At 43.8% G+C, this 20624-nt stretch overlaps 1 protein-coding gene across 1 annotated transcript in view; it reads left to right on the forward strand.

Moving 5' to 3' along the window:
• Positions 1-20624, forward strand: part of VSNL1 (visinin like 1) — an 81071-nt gene that overhangs the window by 14991 nt on the left and 45456 nt on the right. The window contains exon 2 of the mRNA XM_016153890.2: positions 17297-17463. Coding sequence (XP_016009376.1) covers positions 17302-17463 — 162 coding nt within the window. The 5' untranslated portion in view covers positions 17297-17301. The remainder of the gene's footprint in view (positions 1-17296; positions 17464-20624) is intronic.

Genomic DNA, 20624 nt, shown 5'->3' on the forward strand with positions numbered 1-20624 from the left:
AATTCATTCATTCTATTACAAATACATAGTAATTGTCTATCATTTGACAAGTACTATGTATACGGGGTGAACTAAAACAGCCCTAATCCCTACCCTCACAGAGATCAGAATCTAGTTAGAGAAACAGATATTAAACACGTGCTCTCGAAAGAGCATAAAATTACAAATAAGATTAAGGACCATGGAAGGAAAACACATGGTCCTGAAGGAGTGTGTTGACCGGGAGACCTATTTTGAACTGTTTGAAGTAATAGATTCCGGGGAAATCCACTGAGGTCTAGGTTTCCAACTCGGCCTCCTGAGATGGCTGCTAATATATGTTTATCGTCCCTGGGCCTCGAGAAGGAGATGGTTGCTGAGTTTCTCTTTGAGGAGAGTGGGCCTTGCTCCCAGATTATAGCCTTTCCCACTTTATCCATCAGTTTGCAAGGCCTCACAAATGAAGACAACAACAGAGCTTTTGCTGTCAGGACATTTGCAAGAGAACTACACTCTTCGATGCTTAGTTCACTGGGACGGTTTCCAGGTAAAGACATCTGCAAGCACCTGTCTATTAGGTATTCTTCCCCAAAACCCTTGGTTGCTTTCGTATGATAAAGACATGTGGGTCTTCGAACATGCCTCTATAATCCTATTAAGTTAAGAGTGGTTTTAATTTATTCAACAAGTGTTTATTAAGTACATCCTGTGTGCGCGGAGGTACATTCCATTGTCTATGCCCTCTCGAAACTCACATTCCAGGTTTAGAGACAGGTAATTGATAGTCCGTTAAGAACAATCACGAAAGAAGCCGAGATACTGAGAGGGTGCTTCTGGGGCACATAGAACCCAAACTTCTATAGGATGAGGATTGGAGGTGGGATAATTTTGAGATGCCAAGACTAGAAATTAGCTGGACAATGGGCACGGAAAAGCAGGGATGTTGTTACTGACAGAGAGAACAGGGACCAAAGTATACGATGATGGCAAGAAAATATTTTCAACCTCATGTGTCTGACATAATATTTTAAAGAATTTAAGAATCGTAATCACATAAGGTGAGCACGGTGTCATGGAAAGAAATGTAGATTTTGTAATCAGGCTCCGTCACAAAATATTTCGAGTTTATGAATCCTTTTATCTATGAAATTTAGATAATGATACCTGTGTGTGTTATGGTGCTTGTTATAAATATTGCCACATAGGTATCGATTGATGCCTAGACTTTAGAGATGGTAGTAATGGTGATTTTAATGATGATATCAATGGATAATTTATATTGATGTAGCCTGTAATCTGATTTAAGACTGTTTATTACAGTTCTTCCCTGAAGTTGACAATAATAAAAAATCTACTGCCTGTCACATGTCTGTTGAGCTCATGAGCAGGTAGATAGAGGAACTTGAAGCTGACTTTTCTTTCAAACAATCTAAGGGAGCCGACCTCTCTTTATTAACATATGAAACAAGCATATTCATATATTTAAATATCAATAGCTGCCACTCTCAAGAAAGGTAGCTCGTATTTAAAAATTATAGAAAATTAAGATACTTATTTTATAAATATTAGGTGCCTACTCAGCACTGGGGACATGTCTAGATACAAACAGTGGTAAACAAAACAGGCCAGGTTTCTGCCCTCTTGGAGCTGACATTCTAGAGAAAGAAGACATCTAATAAATAATCATATAAACTAAGAACTACATTAGCTAAGTTTAGATAGCCGTAAGGCTACAAAGGATATAAACCGAAGTAATAGGATAATCACTAGGAATGTGTGGGGGGAGAGGCAAGTTTTAATAATTTAAACAGAAAAACCCAAAAGGTAACATTTAAGCCTTGACTTGCAGGATGAGAAGTCAACCATGAAAGATTTGGGGAGAAGAGAATGCTAAGGAGAAATAAAAACAAATGCAGAGGACCTAACGTGAGAATGAACTCAATGTGTTAAGAGAGGAAGCCACAAAGTGAATGGCTACAGCATAGAAAAAAAGGGAGAATGATAGGAGATAAAGTTGGAGAGGTAGGGTGACCAGACATCCCAATTTGCTTGGGATAGTACTAGACAATGCCTTTTGTCCTGGTATAAACAATAGCACCTCCTTTCACTCTTCAATTGTGCTCTCTGGACAATAAATTAAATGACCTTCATACTGAGAGTTAAATATGGATAATGTTATTTAGACATAGAGAGCAAATAAATAAAAATTTCAGAAACCGGCTAGCAGATTAATACGCTCTTGTTCTATTTGTCCTTCCTATTTTAATCTGAGTTTGAGCCAAAACGTTTTTTTTTTTTAATTAGTCCGATGCATGCAGTGAGACAAGTGAGATATGTAGGTAAGAGCTGGTTGTCCACAGAGCATCTTGTGGGGAGGTTTTTAGATTTAGATTCTGAAAGAGGCCCCTAGTCCTACGTAGTGAATGGAGCAGCCCAAGATGCTTGTGCCAAACCAAGCAACACTAAGAAGAGGAGAAAAAATAAGAAAGGAAGATGAAGCCTCCTGTTCTATACCATGCAATATTCAGCATTCTATGTTCTCTCATCTTTAATCTTCATATTTATTTTAAGAGGAGGAAACGAGAGCTACGAGAGGTTTAATAGCTCAATTAAGGTTGTTCAGAGAATGAGAATTAACTCTGGGATTTGAATCTACCTGTCTAATCCTTTCCATTGGGTTACCCTGCCCACCTCACGCTTTCCAGCTATGGTCTGTTATTCATTGATCCTTGAACATGTCCTGCTTTTTTTTGTTTGTTTTTACATCATTGTGTCTATAATTTCTACCTGACAATCCCTATTCACTCATTGCAAAAGATTTCTTCTCATGTGAAGCTTTCCTTAATTTCCACAAATGTGGCTGATTGTTTCCTCTGCCCTTCCATGCAGCCTTACAAATCTCTGTTAAAAGTTTTATTCATTCATCCACCCATTCATTTATCTATTCAACTGTTAATTACTAGACATAAAACAGTGAACAAGAAAGACATAGAACCCATTGTCATGGAGTTTATGGCTAGAGAAGATTAATTAGCTGAAACATCAATGTCATTAAGAAATGGCTTTATTAAATCTCCTTTATCTCATTTGTCCATTCATTTGTCCATTTAATAAGTGCCTACTTGCTAACAGAGGACTGATAAAATGTTGAGACATTTTTGAAAATTAAAATTCAGTGTGACCATGAGACTGGGAATATGAGGAAGGAGTAATAAGAGATGAAATTGAAGAAAAAGACACGGGCAGCATCATGGTGGCCCCTATGGAGCTTATGAAGAAATTTAGACTTTTTCTTTAGACAACAAGGAGGCATGAGACGGTCAGATAATTATTTTAGTAAAATCAATATGGTAGCAATGTCACGAATAAATTTGAAGGATAGAGACTGCAAACAGGAAGATTAATTGCATAGTTGTAGTTGCTGCAAAATAAAAAAAAAAATGTAACAAGAAGAGCATCCATAGTAAGGTAAAATCAGTGGGATGGAGAGCAGAAGACAAATTCATGGTCATGGCTAGACATGGCAGAATTTCTGACTAATTGGAACTAGGGAACAGGAGTTAAAATTCTAAACTCCACTTTTTTCTTGATTTGTGACCTTTTGCCAATTTCTTAAATTCTCTAAATTTTGTTTTTCTTGACTGTCAAATGAAGACATAGTGGTATCTACTTCATAAAATTATTATAAAGATGGAGCGTATAATCCATGAACATACAGTAAGTACTTGATGAGATATGCTATGATTATTACAGTTAACATATTAGTTCTATAGATTTATCATTTCATTTAATATTTTGAAGTACTTATTAACACTCACAATTTAAAGTTGAATGAACAGGGTATGAAAGGTCCAGTAACTTTCCCAAAGGCGCCGTCTAATAGAAGTGCCGGAGTTGGAGATCTCACCTTGTCTGTCTATCTTTGAGGCCAGGGCTCTTTCCTATAAATGAACTACTGCCCAGCATGATGCAAGGTACTTTTATATCTGGTTCTTTGGGTTCTGCAATGGTGACATAGGTGAAGCTGTAAATTCTTAGATAAAGGTAAATAAAAGGTTCAAATATGTGATTGTCTTGAGATTTCTTTTTGATTTCAATATGGAAATGTATTATATTAATGGGAAGGAGAGATATGGTTTTATCCTAATCTGCAAATTAGCTGATGAGGAAACATAATCCCTTCAAACTGAGTGTTACTCAGCATACCGCTCTAAGTGTCAGTGACACAGGCCCAGAAACATTTGTCATCTCCACAGGGTGGCAGAGGAAGCAGCACTTCCTTTCATTCAGCACATGTCACCTGTGCTCTCAGAAGGCTCACAGCCGGGAGGGAGGTGGGTAGAGAATGCCACCTTAGCAGCCTGTGCACACAACTGCCAAGTCAAACAGAACCAGAAGGTCTAATTTTAGCCCTCCTAGCCTTGGCATTGTCCCTTTCGGCCAAGTATTTTTCATACACCATAATAAAGTGCTTTGTTCCAGCCTTGTTGGATTCTTTACAAAGGCTCAGCAAGGACAGGGTGAGCATGTATCAGAGCCAGAAACACATCAGAGACAGGAACCTCACTGGAGAGGGTGCACGCTCCTCCAGCAGCCTTCAGTAAACATGCCCTTTCCATCTACCTCTACCTCCCAAAGCTCCAAGAAGGGGCACGTGGCTGACTCATCTCTCTCCATCTTCTTTGTGAACCTTCTGTTGGCCGCTCATCAGCAGGTGTCTTTGTACCTTCATGCACGAGATTTGCAGTTTACTCTCTCTGTGAATCCCTGCCTAACAAAGCCCACTTCTTTCCACATATCTGGGTTTCTTTCTTCCCCAAGATGACTTCGAAAGTGCACTAAATTAGGAACGAGAAACAATTTTACAATTTACAAACTGCCTCTGTGGGTCGTTCCCTATCAAGACCTAGTGAATTAGGTGAGGTGGACACTTTCATAGAACTTTTAGAAAGGCAGAAACTGAAGTTCAAAGAGGATGCTGACTTTTGCTAAGGTCACACAGAACAACACTGGAAGAGTTGAGACTGAAACCTAGCTCTGGTGTTTTAAGGAAAGGTGTCTATCCTATGAGGCCCCTGGAAAACTTTTCCTGAGGACATCGGCTGGCTCCATGGCCAACAGTTCCAGATTCAGGACCCAGAATGGTGGACTTTACCTTCAGGTAAAGCACCACTTCCTGAAAAGGGCATGGAAGATGGATCTACAGGCACATCTGGAGATAACTACTGTTTCTGAAAAAGAAAATATAATTTTCCATCTACCCTTATAGACTGTTGGCTAAGAACGTCCTGTAATCAAAGGTAGATTAACAGGAGAAAAACAAGCAGAAGTTTAATAAGATGTGTACATCCTGCGTACATGGGAGATACCCAGGAAAACCAAGCAATTCTTCAAAATGGCTCAAGCCACCACCTTAAACACCATTTCCAGCTAGCTAAAGACAAAAGAAGATGTTATTTAAGAGGAAAGCCAGATCCGGAAGGCTATCAGGCACAGCACAGCCATCAAGGGTATGGCTGTCACACAGATTTAAGTCAGTTGCCTTCTCCATTAATAAGAGTTTCTAGAGATTTGATCATCTCCCTCTTCCTGGTACAGAGGGAAATAGCCTTACAAATAGAGATTTCCCTTATAAATGTCTCTTCCAGAAAGGTAGCTTCCACTGAGTTTTCAGATATCCTCCTGTGTCTACTGTTTCCTCAAAATAATCGACCATAAAAGAATCCTTATGCCACAGAGACATGTTTTGGAGTGGAATGTCCTGCTCCCCTTCCCTTTCTTGATTCTTTCCTTTGACCTCTAAGTAGATCCCTGTCTGGACCTCAGGCACCTATCGGTTCCTCATCAGCTAATGATCTATGGGATCATCATCTTTTTGTACCTTTGAATTTTCCGTCTTTCTAATTTAAATTTCATTCATTAGAATGAACATGGGAGAGCTCTTTCCATTCTTACCTCTCATTTCACCCGCGATGACACAAGACATTGGCTTTGTTACTGCTGGTGACACAGAAGGTGGAACTGAGTCTCAGGTTCGCTGAGGTGGTCACCCTCAGGGTCAGGGACTCCGATCCAGGGAACAGCACACAGCACTGTGTCTCCCCATCATTACTTCTCCGGGCGAGAAGGGGACAGACTTAGGATTCTTCTGCTTTTCCTCCATATTCATTGCTTAACCCAGAGCCAGCCAGGATTAAAGGTCTTTGGCCTACAAGGGACCCCTCGAATATTGGTGTGATATTGTTGTTTCGAAGGGAGTGGATTTAATGGAAAACACCAAAAAATTGTCTTTCCAGGATCCCTGAGATTGATTGTTTTGTAAACAAAAGACTTTTATTTGTCTATTGAAATGATTTGTATATATTTTTTCTTATAATGAAAATTATATGTGCTCATTATAAAAAGTTAAGAAAGATATTGAGGAGTGAAAGATTACCATGATAGCACCTGCAGTTGGAACCACTATTAAGGTTTCGACGTGAATTATATGCTGCCCAGACTTCTTGAACACACAAGCTTGAGCGTGTGTATGTATAAAGCAAAAGCAAGGTGATACAACACATAATGTCTTTTTGTTTTTGTTTTAAATTTATTTATTTAAATTAGTTTCAAGTACATTGGCTAGACATCTATATAGTTCGTAAAACAATCCCCACAATTGCTCCCTCCCCTCCTTTGCCCTCCCCCAGCCATCATATTAATGCTGACTGCATTCCCTCTGCCCTGCTCCCCATCCTCATGTCCAGCTATCGACTACTAATTTGTACTTCTTTAACCCTTCACCCTATTCTCCCAGCCCCTCAATCCTCTTCCCTCTGTCCGTCAGCAAATTGTCCACTATATTTACGAGTCTGTTTTTGATTAGTTTGTTCTTTTTGTTCCCGAGATTCCGCACATAAGTGAAATCATATGCATAGTGAAATAAGTCAGACAGAGAAAGATAAATAGCACATAATGTTTTGTGACTTATTTTTTAAATTTAACAATGCATCTCAATGTCTTCTCTCCTTTTTTCCTTCCTTTTTTTGGGGGGCGGGGGAACTCAAAACTCAAAATAAGCACACTTATGTTAAGCATACTCCTTCATTCATGGTACACTATCATTATTTGACTATATAAAGCCCCTCTTGTGTTTTATTATATATATTTTATCTTCCGCACTCACTTCTGTTCTCCACTCTCTTGCATTCCATACATGTCCTCAGGTAAGTGTTTGTACTTGAAAATGCAGAGCTGTTTTGCATATTTTGTGTTTAATTTAAATAAATGACATTGAGTTAATACCAGTCTATGTCGATCGGTAGAGCTATGTCACCACTTTTGATGGCTTCATATTTCCATTGCGTAGTTCTACCAAAATCTATTTAGTCGATTTTTCTATGATGAACATTTAGGTCATTTTTTTAAAAGCTTTTATTTTTATTGTTTTAAATAATGCTGAGGTAAACATCCTTGTATAATAGTCCCTACAGATTTGTGTGGTTACATCCTTGAGGTAATTTTGAAGGACCACTTTGTAAAAACTTCTTCACCAAATTTTTCAGCTCTAATGTCATTTTGTTATTGATTTTTTGACTTCCCCCTCCTCCTCTCTGTTTCTCTCTTATTTCTCTGTTCTCCCTCTCTCCCTGTCTCTCTCTCCCTCTTTCCCTCCCTCTCCCCCCGACCAACTCTACTGGTTTCTCCATCATGGCACTTAGCACAGTCATCTTGGGTTCAGTCTCACAGTTCCCTCTTATCGTTCAGTGACAAACTCCAGCACTTCGCTGACAGGAATCACACTGTAATTAACTGATTTAACATTTCCTGGGCACCTGTTCAGTGGTAGGCTTGGAACTGGCTGCTGAGGCAAACCTGACAATCACTCTGCCCTTGAGGAAGCCCGAGCCTGGCGAGATGGCAGACATGCCTTACGGTGACCTCTGTGGCAGGAGGCATGGTGACAGCAGTGTGTATAAGAGTCAGGGTGTGAAAAAGGAAGCCAGAAAACAAAGTCACCAAAGATGAGTTGCCTCATCTATGTGTGGATAAGGATTGGAGTTTACTGGAAGGTCAAAGGGGAGCTAACGGGAACTGCCCTTAAAGTACAAGGAACAGCGACACAGCAGGGAGGGTTGTGGTGATGTAGCAAGCTGGAGCATCGGGTGGGAGCATGGGGAGGTCCCGGGAGGGAGGCAGAGCAGGCCGGGTCGAGAGGTCCTGGACGCCGTGCGGAGGACTAGACTCAGAGCGGGGATAAAGGTCATTCTGGCTACAGTGTGGAAGGTGGATCTAAGGAGGGCAAGACTACAGACAGGCAAGCAAGTTAGGAGACTGTCGTAATAATTTAAGTGAGAGATGAGATGATGTTGGCCTGACCTGAGGCGGTGGCAACGGAGTAGATGGAATCGGAGAGTTAGAAAGTGTGATGTGCAGACGACTTGACTTGACTCCTGATTAGACACAGGAACGTGAAGCGGAGGGCAGAGTCCTGGGTAATCCCGGGCTCTGACCAGGTTCTTGGCTGTTGGTGGGACCATTTACCTAGAGAGGAGGAGCATGGAAAGATAATATGTTGCATTCGATATGGTTATAGGATACAAAGGTACAAATGTCTAGCTGGCAGACAGACATATTATCCAGTATTCAGGAAAGCCTTGCCCCAGAGATAGATTTGGAAACCACATTTGTAATATCTGGTAATAATGAGTTAAGTTTGTTGAACAAGTTTAATATCACGCTTTCTTCAAATAGAACATCCTACTTTTATAAAGCCACTTTTATAGGAGAATTTCAAAGTTCTCTTTATTTAAAACTTACTCACGTGAGTTAAAGTATTTTTTGGAATTACTGTCCACAAAACAATTCAGGAACATGGTGGGTGCAAATGACTCTCAGAGAGGGAAGAGCCTACGAGCCAGAAGATTTGTACGACTCTGCCCCTATTGGTAGACAGACATGTCACTCACCCCTCGGGATAGCCACGTCCTCACTTAGAGCAAGGAGGGGACTTGCACCACTGATGCGCAAGGCTGCTCCTCACCCTGGGACGGGGACGCGCAGGTGACCGGGCATCCCTGCTCCGCTCTTCTCTGTCCCAGCTCCCTGCTGCTCTGAGATAAGGGCCACGGTCCTCCCCCACTGGGACCTGGCAGCACAACCCAGAACACAATCTGTCGGACAGAAGGCTGTGATTATTAATGAAAGCATTTCCTCCGCTGCCTCGCAGCACCGGGCGAGGTGCTCACACTGCCAGAGCTGGCCCGTTCCCTTTCATAGAAACCAGTTCTCAGAAACACACAGAATAGCCGCAGACAAGACGCACAGGGAAGTAAAAATAAGATGCAAAAATGTGGGCGGCTGGTTGAAACACTCCCAGATGAAAGGTTACTGGCTATTAATCAGCTCACACTTCCGTTCAGTGGCTGAGCAAGGACTTGAATGGAAACTTCACTCAACACTGGATGCTTAGTCAGGGCTGTGGGGTCCTCAGATGGCTTTCCTCTGTCAAGTCAGGCATGAAGCACTTTTACCTAAAGGAAGGAGAGTAAATAGAACCGCGGAATTCTCCACATCTCCCAGTTTACGTACTTCTGTTTATATGCACCAGGCCTGGGGTAGGTTTTGAGGTCAGGACGACTGCCGATGTCTAGACCTGATTCTTGAAATGCGCGCCTCACTGTGTTCTGGAGCTGCCCAGTTTGTGGGGTCCCGTGATAAGGATAATAATAGCTACCGTTTATTGAACACCTGTAACACAGAGGGCGCTATCAGAAGGAATTCAGTGAATTATCTCATTAATTCTCATAACGACCCCAGTGAGCAGATTTTATCAATACTATTTGACAAATGAGGAAACTGAGGCTCCAGTGGGCTAAGTAACTTATCAGAAGTCATGCCCCTTGTATGCAGCAGGAGCACCGTTCGATCCCAGGTCTGACTCCAGGACACGTTTTTCTCCACTAAACTAAGTCCAAGTGAAAAATGAAAGACACCCAGGCCTGACTGACAGAGGTGGGAACCCACAAGATGGGGTTCAAAGTCGTAGCCTGGCACCTGGGATCGAGCATGGCTTTGCTCTATGTCATACTTCCCAGGTACTTGGGGAATGTTCTTTGTGCCTGGGAAAGGAGGAAGAAGCTGGCAGTCGAGTCTAACTGATCCCCTTCCGTCCCCCCAAGGCTGATTGGGCCACTTGACCCCTTGCGGATCAGAGCCCCTGAGCAGCTGGCCACCTAGTTACCAGGTGGGTTTAGTTTGAAAACCACCCTGTCAGATTGGAGGACTCATGTCCACTGGTAGCTCCCGTCCTTGGGTCAGGGCTGTTCCATCCAATGAAGGCCCTAGGGCCTCTGTCCTGGGGAGGGACATCCTAGGGAGGGAGGCCACAGCCTGGTCACAGGAACATGGATTAGCTCTTCCCAGCCCTGCAGGGCCTAGTACCTTCAGCCCCTCTCAGTGCCCAAGGATCACAGGCTTGGGCCTTGTAGCAGCCCCTGAGTCTTATAGCCAAGGCCCAGTAGCCAGGGCACTGCTAGGCTCAGGTGCTAACTCCTGTGCTCCCTGGCATAAGTCCCCCAGCATCCCCAGGACTCCTCTAGAAAACAAAGGAGCTGGATCAGATGATTGATCCTTGGGGCCCAGTTCTGCTTTTACCTTTGTGTATTTATTACACTTTCTGAAATAAAACTCTTCTCATTTGCTTTAATAGCGCCACTGCCATCAAAATGTTTTTCGTCATTTATTACCAATCAAATAAGTACTCCCTCACCTTGAGTCCCCAGAGTTTCGCTTGTATCCGCTTCCTGTCTCATGATCGTGGGCCAGGACCTCCTCTGTAATCTCATCAAGTTCAGGGTTTGAGGTAAAGTCACCAGAGAATGCCGTGAGAAAGGATGTCTCCTCTTTTCTGAAGCTGCCCTGGCCCCCAGAGACAGCACGAAAGGCCAGCCTGTGATCGACTCTCTCCCTGTCCCTTGGGAAATGCTGCTGGGGGCTTGTGAGCACTTGACTTTGGAAGGATGAAAGGGAGAGGAGCGGAAAGAGCCAGAGCGTCACATATTTGCCTTTATTAGAAAGGAAAACCCCACGGAGTGCGCTGGGCAATTTTAAGGCTTGTTTTTCACCGTTGTTTTAATAGTCTCTGGAAACAAGCAACCTAATGTCACTCGCTTGTTTATAGGATCCAATAGGGGTGGTGATGGGGATTGTTTCAACGTCCTGGCGCAGAGATAAGCATGCCTCCTGGCTTACAGGCTTTGATCGTTTGGCCTGGAGACAGCAAGCTACAGGGTGGGAAGGTGGGAACACCTAGCCGGGGAAGGAGGCGTAGCTTGCCATTCCAACTCTGCTGTCGGTTGCCCATGGAGTCTTGGAGAACCTCACACTCTCCAACCTAAAACCAAAGGACATAAAATAGAAGAGCCCCAAAGCGAATCTTTTCAAGCTTTGGTCTTCCCTAGTTCTGTCATTTCTAAATTCTTAATGCTGGTCCCCAGTGCAGGATCTTGAAAGCCATCTTAGGGACGCCAGGTGGAGAGGGTAAGGAGGAATCAGGGAGAACTTGGATTCCGTCTGCCGCTTTGGGTGTTTGCTCCTTAGACCATCGATTTTGATTTTTATTCATGTTTTCATCAGTGCTTCTCAAATTTACTGAGGATCATAGTCACCTGAGTTGCTTATTAAAAGTATAGATTTCTCTCTAAGGGACGGTCTCATGAAGCTCTGTTTTTAGCAAGACAACCGAGCATGATTCTTTACTCAGGCAGATTTGGGAAACACTGTTTTAGAGTTTTCACCTAAGGATCAGTTAGTTACAGGTCAAGGTGCCTGATCTGGTGAGAATGTGTCTCTCTGTCCCTTGTGCTCTTTAGCTCTGTGCTGTGAGCCGTCATTTCACCGTGCCCCATATTCCGAGAGGTATGAAAGTCCCCTGCATTCAGTTCTGAGGCCTTCAAGATCAGAACCACGTCCTCCCTTTACATTCCACTGTGCCCAGCACAGGACCTTACTCATGGATGATGCCTATAAATGTCTGTCGAACTGAATTGCCCAGAGTTGACCAGATCGACCATGGGTCGTTATTGATATGAAACCGTGCCATCAAGATCAAGGGGGAGAGATTAGAGCTTGTCGAAAGTGTCATTGAGAAGACAGTGTTGGCACCAAGCCTGGCATAAGGAGTAAGATTTAGATAGGTGGCAAGGGAACGAAAGGGTGACCTGGGAAGGCGTCTAAGGGTGAGCAAGGCTGGTCTTTCCAGTTATTTCTATGTTCAGGGGAAGTACCCAGGGCCTGACCTGTTAAAAGCTGCCCCAGGTAATTTGACATTAAAACCAGCTCGACTTCATTCAGGACTCCTTCCCTGCCTGACACTGTCAGGGGTTCCTCAGGCCTCTGCCCCGACCCCCTGAAGCTCTTTCTTCCTCAGCTCCGAGCCCTCCTTCCGGGGCTGTTTCCCCATGACTGTGCTCATCCTGCTGTGAGTCTGCACCTGTGGCTGGCCTGCTCCATCTCGGCGCCCAGCCTTCACATAAATCTCGCCCAGATTCAGCCAGGCCGATGGCCAGGTTACCTGGGAGAAGCTGGACTTGCCGTTCTGTGGGCCTCGTCACACGCAGCGGCCCCTGCTGTGTTTGAGGGAGCTGGACTTAGGTATCAGCGTGGGTAAGGGACATGCTCAGGGCAACACACGCACACGGGTTCTATCTGAATTCTTTTTAAGACCGAAGGTTTTATGGAGGGCGGGTGCTCTTGGGTGCTTCTCGGCTCCTCTGGTGCGCCTCCTCCAGGAAGTCTCCCTCTTCTTCCCTGAGGGCACGCACACACGCTCTGCCTCTTCTGCTCTGGAATCCTGCTATCAAGACAGGGTAGGGAGTGGATGGGAAGTGGGCGAAACTCTAGACAGGAAGACCAGCTACGAGGCGGTAGCAGAATCCAGGTGAGAGGCCTGTACCAGAAAGCAATGGGGCTCTGGGGCACGTCGTTCCTTCTGCAGGAAGCTTTCTACTCGCTGGTTGGGCTAGGGTAAATCGCTTAATCTCTCTGAGCTTCAAGCTCTCCTCATCAGTGGAGATGATAATTATCTTTTTCCTACAGCATTGTTATATGGGTAAATGTTGCACAAAAGCCTTTTGCAAACTGCAGTGTATAAAAATGTGGTCTTCCCTGGATGTCACTTGCAATTAAGGGCTCCTGGCCTTGCTTGTCACCCAAGGGCCCATCCCTGCTGGGGTTTTCTTGCCCTTTCTCTTCGTTGCAACTCAAGCAGTGAGAAATTATTTGGTTGGAGGCTGGGCTGGTTTTTACGTTAGAGCCTGGAACCCCAGCTTGAAAATAGCACACTCCAGTGTCTGTCTCCTCCCTCCTAAGGTGGCAAACACTCAAGTCCCGACGGGTTCCCCGTCAAGAACGCACATGTGCTGACTCTTTTGAGACAAACCAGTTTGAAGTCTGCCGCCCAAATTTTCATATTCACAACACTTACATTGCAAGTTAGTGAGCGGTGGGGTTGAAAAGGCCTTAAAGATCATCTGGTCCAACTCACTCATTTTTCAAAGGGGGAAACTGAGCAACAGGGAAGGAAAAGATCTGATCACAGAGTCACTAGAAACAGAGCTGGGATCAATCTGCCTCACGATGTCATGGAATATTTTCATCGAGAATGTGATAAGGTTTAGTGTCATTTTTACCCTTCCTGTTGTCCTGGTCCTATAATAAGAGGTAAAATCTGTCCCGTGTCACTGTAGCCCCGGAACAGAAGGATATAGATGGGGAACATTAACCCATGGATGCTCTTTCATTCATTTATCAAGTATTACCACACACCACCTTGATGCTAGGTACTCAGGGTACTGAGAGAAAAGACATGGGTCGCGCCTTCGAGGCGTTCGGAATTTCATGATGAGGACAGACAGGGAAACGGCCTCAGGAGAGCAGGCCACTTTCCACACGGTTAGATGAAACATTCCTGCCGTCTGCCACCTGCACTTTGTATTCGTGCTTATGATTACCTGGGCTCTCCTCATACACAGATTATTACGAGACCGATTTTCCCAGACAGAAACACACCCACAGCGTAACTCGAAGAAGATCAGAGACGAGGTTCTTGAGCACCTATTTCAGTCCCCCTCATTCATTCATTCGGTCAGTCATTCCCTCAAAAAATATTTGTTGAGCACCTACTATGAGGTGCCAAGGATGCAAAGATAAGTAAAAGACCAGTCCTCTCTCTCGAGAAACGAACAATCCAGTAGAGAAATAAATAATGATCGCGGGAGCTTTTTACAATGGAAGGGGGATGCCTAGGAGAAAGGGTGCCTGTGCTGGCCTTCGAAAAGTCCACAAACGGTTCCCAGGGGAGGTGGCATGTGAGCTGAGGCCCTTAAAGAAGAAAAAGTCTGCTGAGCAGACAAAGAGGGTGTTATTCCAAGAAAAGAGAGCAGCATGTACAAAACACGAGCCTGTGGAAGCATGTCAGCCCCGGGACCTGTAATAGTTGATTATTGCCTGGCTCACGAAGTGCAAAGACAGGGGCAGAAAAGCAGGGTGTGAGCAGGGCGGACCTGCGCCGTAGTAGGGAGATGGGGCTACATCCTGCAGACGATGGAGAACGGTCGAGGGTTTTAGGGAGAGGATTAGATGGTGCGGTTCATAATTCAGACATTAATTTAAGCAGCCATGCAGAAGTGAGTGGGCTGAAGTCAGAGAGCCCAGCGAGGAGGCTGCTCGGTAACCCAGGCAAGGCCTGACGAGGGCATCGGCAGTGCTGCTCCGAGCCAGGTTAGAACTTGATTTTCTGAATGATTCACCCATTGCCAGGCACACCTGAATCATGGTACTGACCATGAACTGGGACTAAGAAGCATGAAGTTAAGCATTTGAGTCTCCAGAACTGTGTGATTCATGGTCCCGACGCTGTACCCTGTGTGTGTGAGAGAGCACCCTCTCCCCCAGGCAGCTGGAACGGTTTAAGGCATCATAAATGAACCATGGAGAATCCAAGCTTTCTTGCCTAAGAGAGAAGCTGACATGTTAACCTACAAAAGGCGTTTTGGGGAGGTGGTTTTTAATAACCCTTAATCCATTTTCCCATCATTAATACAAACTTACTTCTGAGTTTGTGGTTTTGGTAAATCTAACAGTACTTTTCCAAAAAGGCCCTGGCAAAGTAACTGATCCCTCTCTCATCCTTTTTCAGTGCCAAGAGATACTGATTCAGCCTCTCAAACATTCCTGCTTTTGCTCCTCCTGTTTCTTTTCCTAAAATGCCCCCCATCCACCTGTCTTTCTGAGACTGTGCATAGCCATTTTGCAGATCTAGGTTCAAATTCTAGTTTGGCCACACATTACTTGTATGAGCTTGAGAGAGCTGCCCTAATCCTTATTGCTGAGTTGTCGTAGGGCTAGAGACCAAGGTCATGAAGTGCTCAACACAGTGCCTACCTACAGCCTCCACTCAGTACTCAGTACCTGTCATTGTTAAGTGAGATTCTAGTTCAGTAATGAAAATTTGTAATTCTTGACTGAAAAGAACAAAGTGAAGTAGTGAAAGGCTTGGTAACACATCTTTTGATTATCAGGAACCACGGATTACAGTTTTCTTACCCAAACTAATTAAACTTGACACCTGAGTACCCAACTTGATTTCCCTATCCAGCTGTGGAATCCCACAGCAACGTGTAATTAAGAGACAGTTGCTAATAAAAGCCTTGGGACTTGAAATTAAGAGCAAAAATAAGTAGAGAAGCTTCAGGATAAAGGGCAGAGTTGCTGACCCTTGGGGTCATTTCTCGGACGGAAGAACCTGAACGCAAATGGCCCCCTTAATGGCGTCCTCTCCCCGCCTCGCGGGCTGTTACGACGGTGCTGAGGAGGAAGGCTTCCTTGGAGGTAGCGGTTTGGTTTCATTTCAGTGAAAGAATTGTTCAATGTTAGGGCAGGTTACTGACAATGGGTGTGGAATGCGTTTTAGAAGAAGGTAAAAATAATAATAATAATAATGACAAGTATGTGATGAGATTACCCTTTGTGGGCTGTTGCAAGCGTAGACCTGCCTAGAGCCTGGGAGAGAGTTTGTCTCGAGCACGTTGAAGGACTAGGTCCACTGGGGTAAATGCTACAAACCCTAATTCGGTTTCATCTGAAAGGATTTTAATGATCTTGTGACAGTTTCCCTTACTCTGGTGGTTCCTCAGATTTTCAAGTTTACTTTGACGTTTTAAATCAATCTGTGGTTAATTTGTTTTGTTTTCATTCTTTTTTTAAATTATAAAACAACAACATTAAAGGAATTTTTTTTTAATTGCCCTTAATTTTTCTGCACAAATATAAGTATTTTAATTTTGGAGTATTTTTTTTTTAATCTTTATTAATCTACCTATTTCTTAATTGGCCATCACAGTAAATCTGAGAGTTTTGTGTTTGTGTATGTTTTATTAAGGAAGAAATTGAAAATAAGACAGTTTATTATTGTCGCCCTAAGTAACACACATAGTAAATGGCCAGATCAGGAGTAAAAGTCAGGAATGGCTCCAAGCCATGCTCTGTTCACCTACACTGTACTACGATAATGACCACACAAGCTGGCACATAATCGATATAAGTTAGCATTATTTTATGTGCTATTATTTGTACTTACTAGCAGTAGTAATAAAAGACTGGAATTGTGTCAACCAAAACACACCAACCAATCTTTCAAAAAATTCACCAAGAGTCGATCGACTCTGAAAGTAATGTTGTAGGAAGTCTCTGAAGATGAAAAGAGTAATAGAGAATTAATGTGACTAATAAAAAAGAGCGGTTTCCATTGCAAGGGGTGAGGGTGGGGAGAGCTGCAACTTTAGAACCGGAACAACCGAGACTCCCCACCATTGCGGATTAGATTCTCCAAGCCGCTTTTTGATCGTTTGGCTATAAAGCCTTCTTATTGTTCTTATCAATAATCCCACTTAATATCCTCACAAACTAAATGTAGAATTAGGCACCTGGGTAGCAAATGCTAATGAACTTAATACGGAGAAGGAGAATATAAGCAGTTCCCATGTACTTTGCATGAGTAGCATAAAAAGGGACGGTCACCTTCCCATTTGGTATGATTGACGCCTTGTAAAAGGTGACTTGTGATGGAGGAGGACAAGGTCTACAGCCTTTTGAACTTCTTGAGAAGAGACTTTTGTTCTCATCTCAAATAGAAGGAAGTAGACTTGGGGAGACTTTTGTTCAGGCACCCTGGAGGGACTTCCCACCAAGAAACTGCTCGGAACTCCAGCTTGTCTCCTAATCAAGTCTGAAATAATCACAACCATGACGCTAATTGCATTGATTTGCTTTTCTTCAGGCAGAATGGGGAAACAGAATAGCAAACTGGCCCCCGAAGTGATGGAGGACCTGGTGAAGAGCACAGAGTTTAACGAGCATGAGCTCAAACAGTGGTACAAAGGATTCCTCAAGGACTGTCCGAGCGGGAGGCTGAATCTTGAGGAATTCCAGCAGCTCTACGTGAAGGTAAGTTGCTTTTCAACCTATTTTTTTTTTTAACTTTAGGCCAGAAAACATCGTCTTCATGGAATGTAGCTTCAGGTGGGATTATAACTCAAAGGAGCCAGTTTGTTTCATGCAAAAAAAAAAAAAAATGAACAATTAAAAAAATGCAAAGGGATGCGTTTTATTCCAGAGATAAGTCAGGCAGTTTCTGAACAAGAAGAGTAATTGTTCAATCAAAATACCGAGTAGAGTTTAGAGGGTGACGGAGGATGAAAGAACAGTAAAAATTCCGGATCATAGTGCTTGCCGGTGATTATTGGCAGGCTCCTAATTACGCTATTGTTTCTCTTGTGAGAGAAAGTACATGGGAGGGATATTCGAACCAAGAAAAGGTCCTCCCTTGTGCAGAATAAAAAAAAAAGAAACCAGTGTTCCACAACATCATATTTAATAGGGGCTGGGGAGTCTGGCGTGCATCCAGGCACCGATGTCCGTAGCGTGGATCCCTAACTCAGCTTTTCTGCTATTTAGAAACTCATGTTTCCCTGGACATTAGATAAAACTACTCTATGGATGCTATACGTTCTACTGCAGTGGTAGAGTTTTGGTTTGTCTGTGTTTATCGGTTGTATCGGACTAGGTGTGGCATGATCTAAAACATTTCATTTTGTGTCTACTTACGTAACACTAGGCTTGTGGAAGAAATGCGTCGTTTTTCTTGAACTTTTTTTCTGACTAAAACACCGAATAGAAAATACTGATTTTATCACGTAAGCGTAGCAGGTGTCCACTGGAGCAACGTGACATGTCCACATGCCTATGTATGTGGGGGGCGGTTGCATAAACTACAAAACGTTGTCGTTATCTCCTGAAGCTGAGCGCTGCGCCCAGCCCGTGCTCTAAAACCCCATCCTCGCACGTGCACAAGAAGGGACACGTGTGAGAATGCTCGTAGCTGCACTGGTCACAGCAGCGAAGCTGGGAAACAGCCCAAACGCCCATCAAACGGAGAGCAGAATAAACGCAGCTGCCAAAATGGCCACACCGTAGCAACGCTGAAACGTTAAGTGCGAAAAGTCTCGAAATAGTCTAAATTAAACACAAATAAGATAAAAACATGCTTTTTAAGATGACGAATAAATGTGATAAAACTCTATAAAAAGGAAAGCCGGAGGGCGATGACCACAGGACCAGACCGATGAGTGTGTTCAGTGGGGAAGAGGCAAAGGTCGGGATGGGCGCAAGGCCGCGTGGTTAGGTATAGATTGTGCCGGTCATACCTACGGTTTTGGGAGATGGGTTTGCAAGTGTTTCTGTCATTATTAAAAGCTGACTAACCCTGTGTGGCCTACCGAGGAGTGTCAGGGACGCAGAATTACCATTAATCCGAAGCTGAGCACCTGAAGGCATACGATATATACAAAACTAACTCCTTACATGTATGTAGAAAGGTACACATATACTGGCAGGTGTGTGCATGGCATTTCTGAAAAGATCTGAGTAATCTGTTTTTAGCCTGTAAAGATCTGTTATACAGAAGAGCTGAGAGATGCATGTATGATTCCACTGATATAAGTTGCTTTTGCAGAGAATCTAGGCTTGCACGTTCCTAGATTATTATACAGACCACTCTCCGCAGTTTTCAAAGTCACATCTTCTACTATTTTATCACCCAGAAGTCAGCCTGAGCCTCAGAACTGTCTTTGCTCTCAGCCTCAAGGAAAGTACAGACAAACGAGATTTGTCAAAGCCACTTTCATATCGCTAAAGGTCACGCGAGCTGTCACTCTGTGTTCAAGAGAGCTCCGTGGGCCACATTCCTCACTATTTGTTTAAAATGAGAGGAGTTCTGTCTGTGAAGAAATTGTTGAAATGCAGGAAATAGAGCATTTTATTTATTTACTGGAAGTACTCAGCATCGAAAAAGCATCGGCCTCAAGGTGGAGGGCGGGAGGGACGTAAACATTAAACTGATATATATGCACGAACGTCGGTCCCCGCCTCCGGCTCCCCTGCTCTGCCCCAGAGTGGGTTTGGTTTGGTTTGGTTTGGTTTCGTTTTGTTTTGTTTTGTTGTTTTTGTTTGTTTGTTTGTTTGTTTTGTTCCAAGAAGGAATATGTGACTTTCTGGGTAGAGTTTATTCTTGGAAGCCTCTTAACGGCCGTCTTCAAACTCAGTCTGTGTTCTTATATCAAATAGTCATAAAGCAGCAAAGTCTTCCTCTCATTCCGGAGTTGTCCAAGGACATAATACAGAAAAGAATCACAGAGGAAATATGCACATGCACAGAAAAAAAAAAAAAAAAAAACACAGAAAGACAGATCCGATAGGCTAGAAGAGAGAAGCACAGAAAAAGATGTGGATTACATAATAGGGCCCAGGAGAGCGGCTAAGGAGAAAAACCTTGGTTTTATGCTGCCGGAAAGTGCAAGTATAGCAAAACACAGTCCTAACCTTGGTGAATGGGCACTTTTCAGTAGTTCCTTCCAGCTCAGTGTGGACATCGAGACATCCTGGAATCTGGCTGAATGAGCACAGCTGCCTGCGGTGTCTGTCCTCCTGTCTCGTGGTCGGCCTGGCACGTGTGTTGTCGCTGGGCCACCATTTCAGGCTCCGGGAGAGTCACCTCAGTGCTGTAGAACAAATTCTGCTGAGGGTGTGGGGAGGAGCGAGAGACCCTTCTGCAAGGCCAAGAGCTGCAAACCCTCAACTTTAGAAGCCTTTGTATCCAAAATGTAAAGAAACTTTTTCATTAAGCCTATGTTGAATAATGTTTAAAACTGAGGTTCAGAAATAAGAGGCAATTTGCCCAGTGTCACGAAGAGACCGAAGGCAGGGCGGACATTAAAAACAGGTGTGCTGACTCACACCGCGGCACACACCTCTACCTGTTGACTGGATTCCCATGGTGCTCAGCATCGACCCCCTCCATTCCCCCCACCACGCATCCGCTGGAGCGAGCTGTGAAAAGCACAGATCTGGGCACGGTCCTTCCTAGTTTGGTGCGGGTTTCGTTCTTTAGTCATATCGACCACAGTCACCTCATTGCAGTCAACATAAGACCCAGTGGCTAGCACAGAGCCTGCCACAGAGCAAGCAAGCATCAGTATTTGTGGAGTGAATTCTATTAAATGCTAGCTGTGTTATCTCCTCGGGGAGCCTTGTAGTGGAGGCATACAGAA

Source organism: Rousettus aegyptiacus, unplaced genomic scaffold (assembly GCF_014176215.1).
Source record: "Rousettus aegyptiacus isolate mRouAeg1 unplaced genomic scaffold, mRouAeg1.p scaffold_m13_p_7, whole genome shotgun sequence".
NCBI classification, from domain to species: domain Eukaryota; kingdom Metazoa; phylum Chordata; class Mammalia; order Chiroptera; family Pteropodidae; genus Rousettus; species Rousettus aegyptiacus.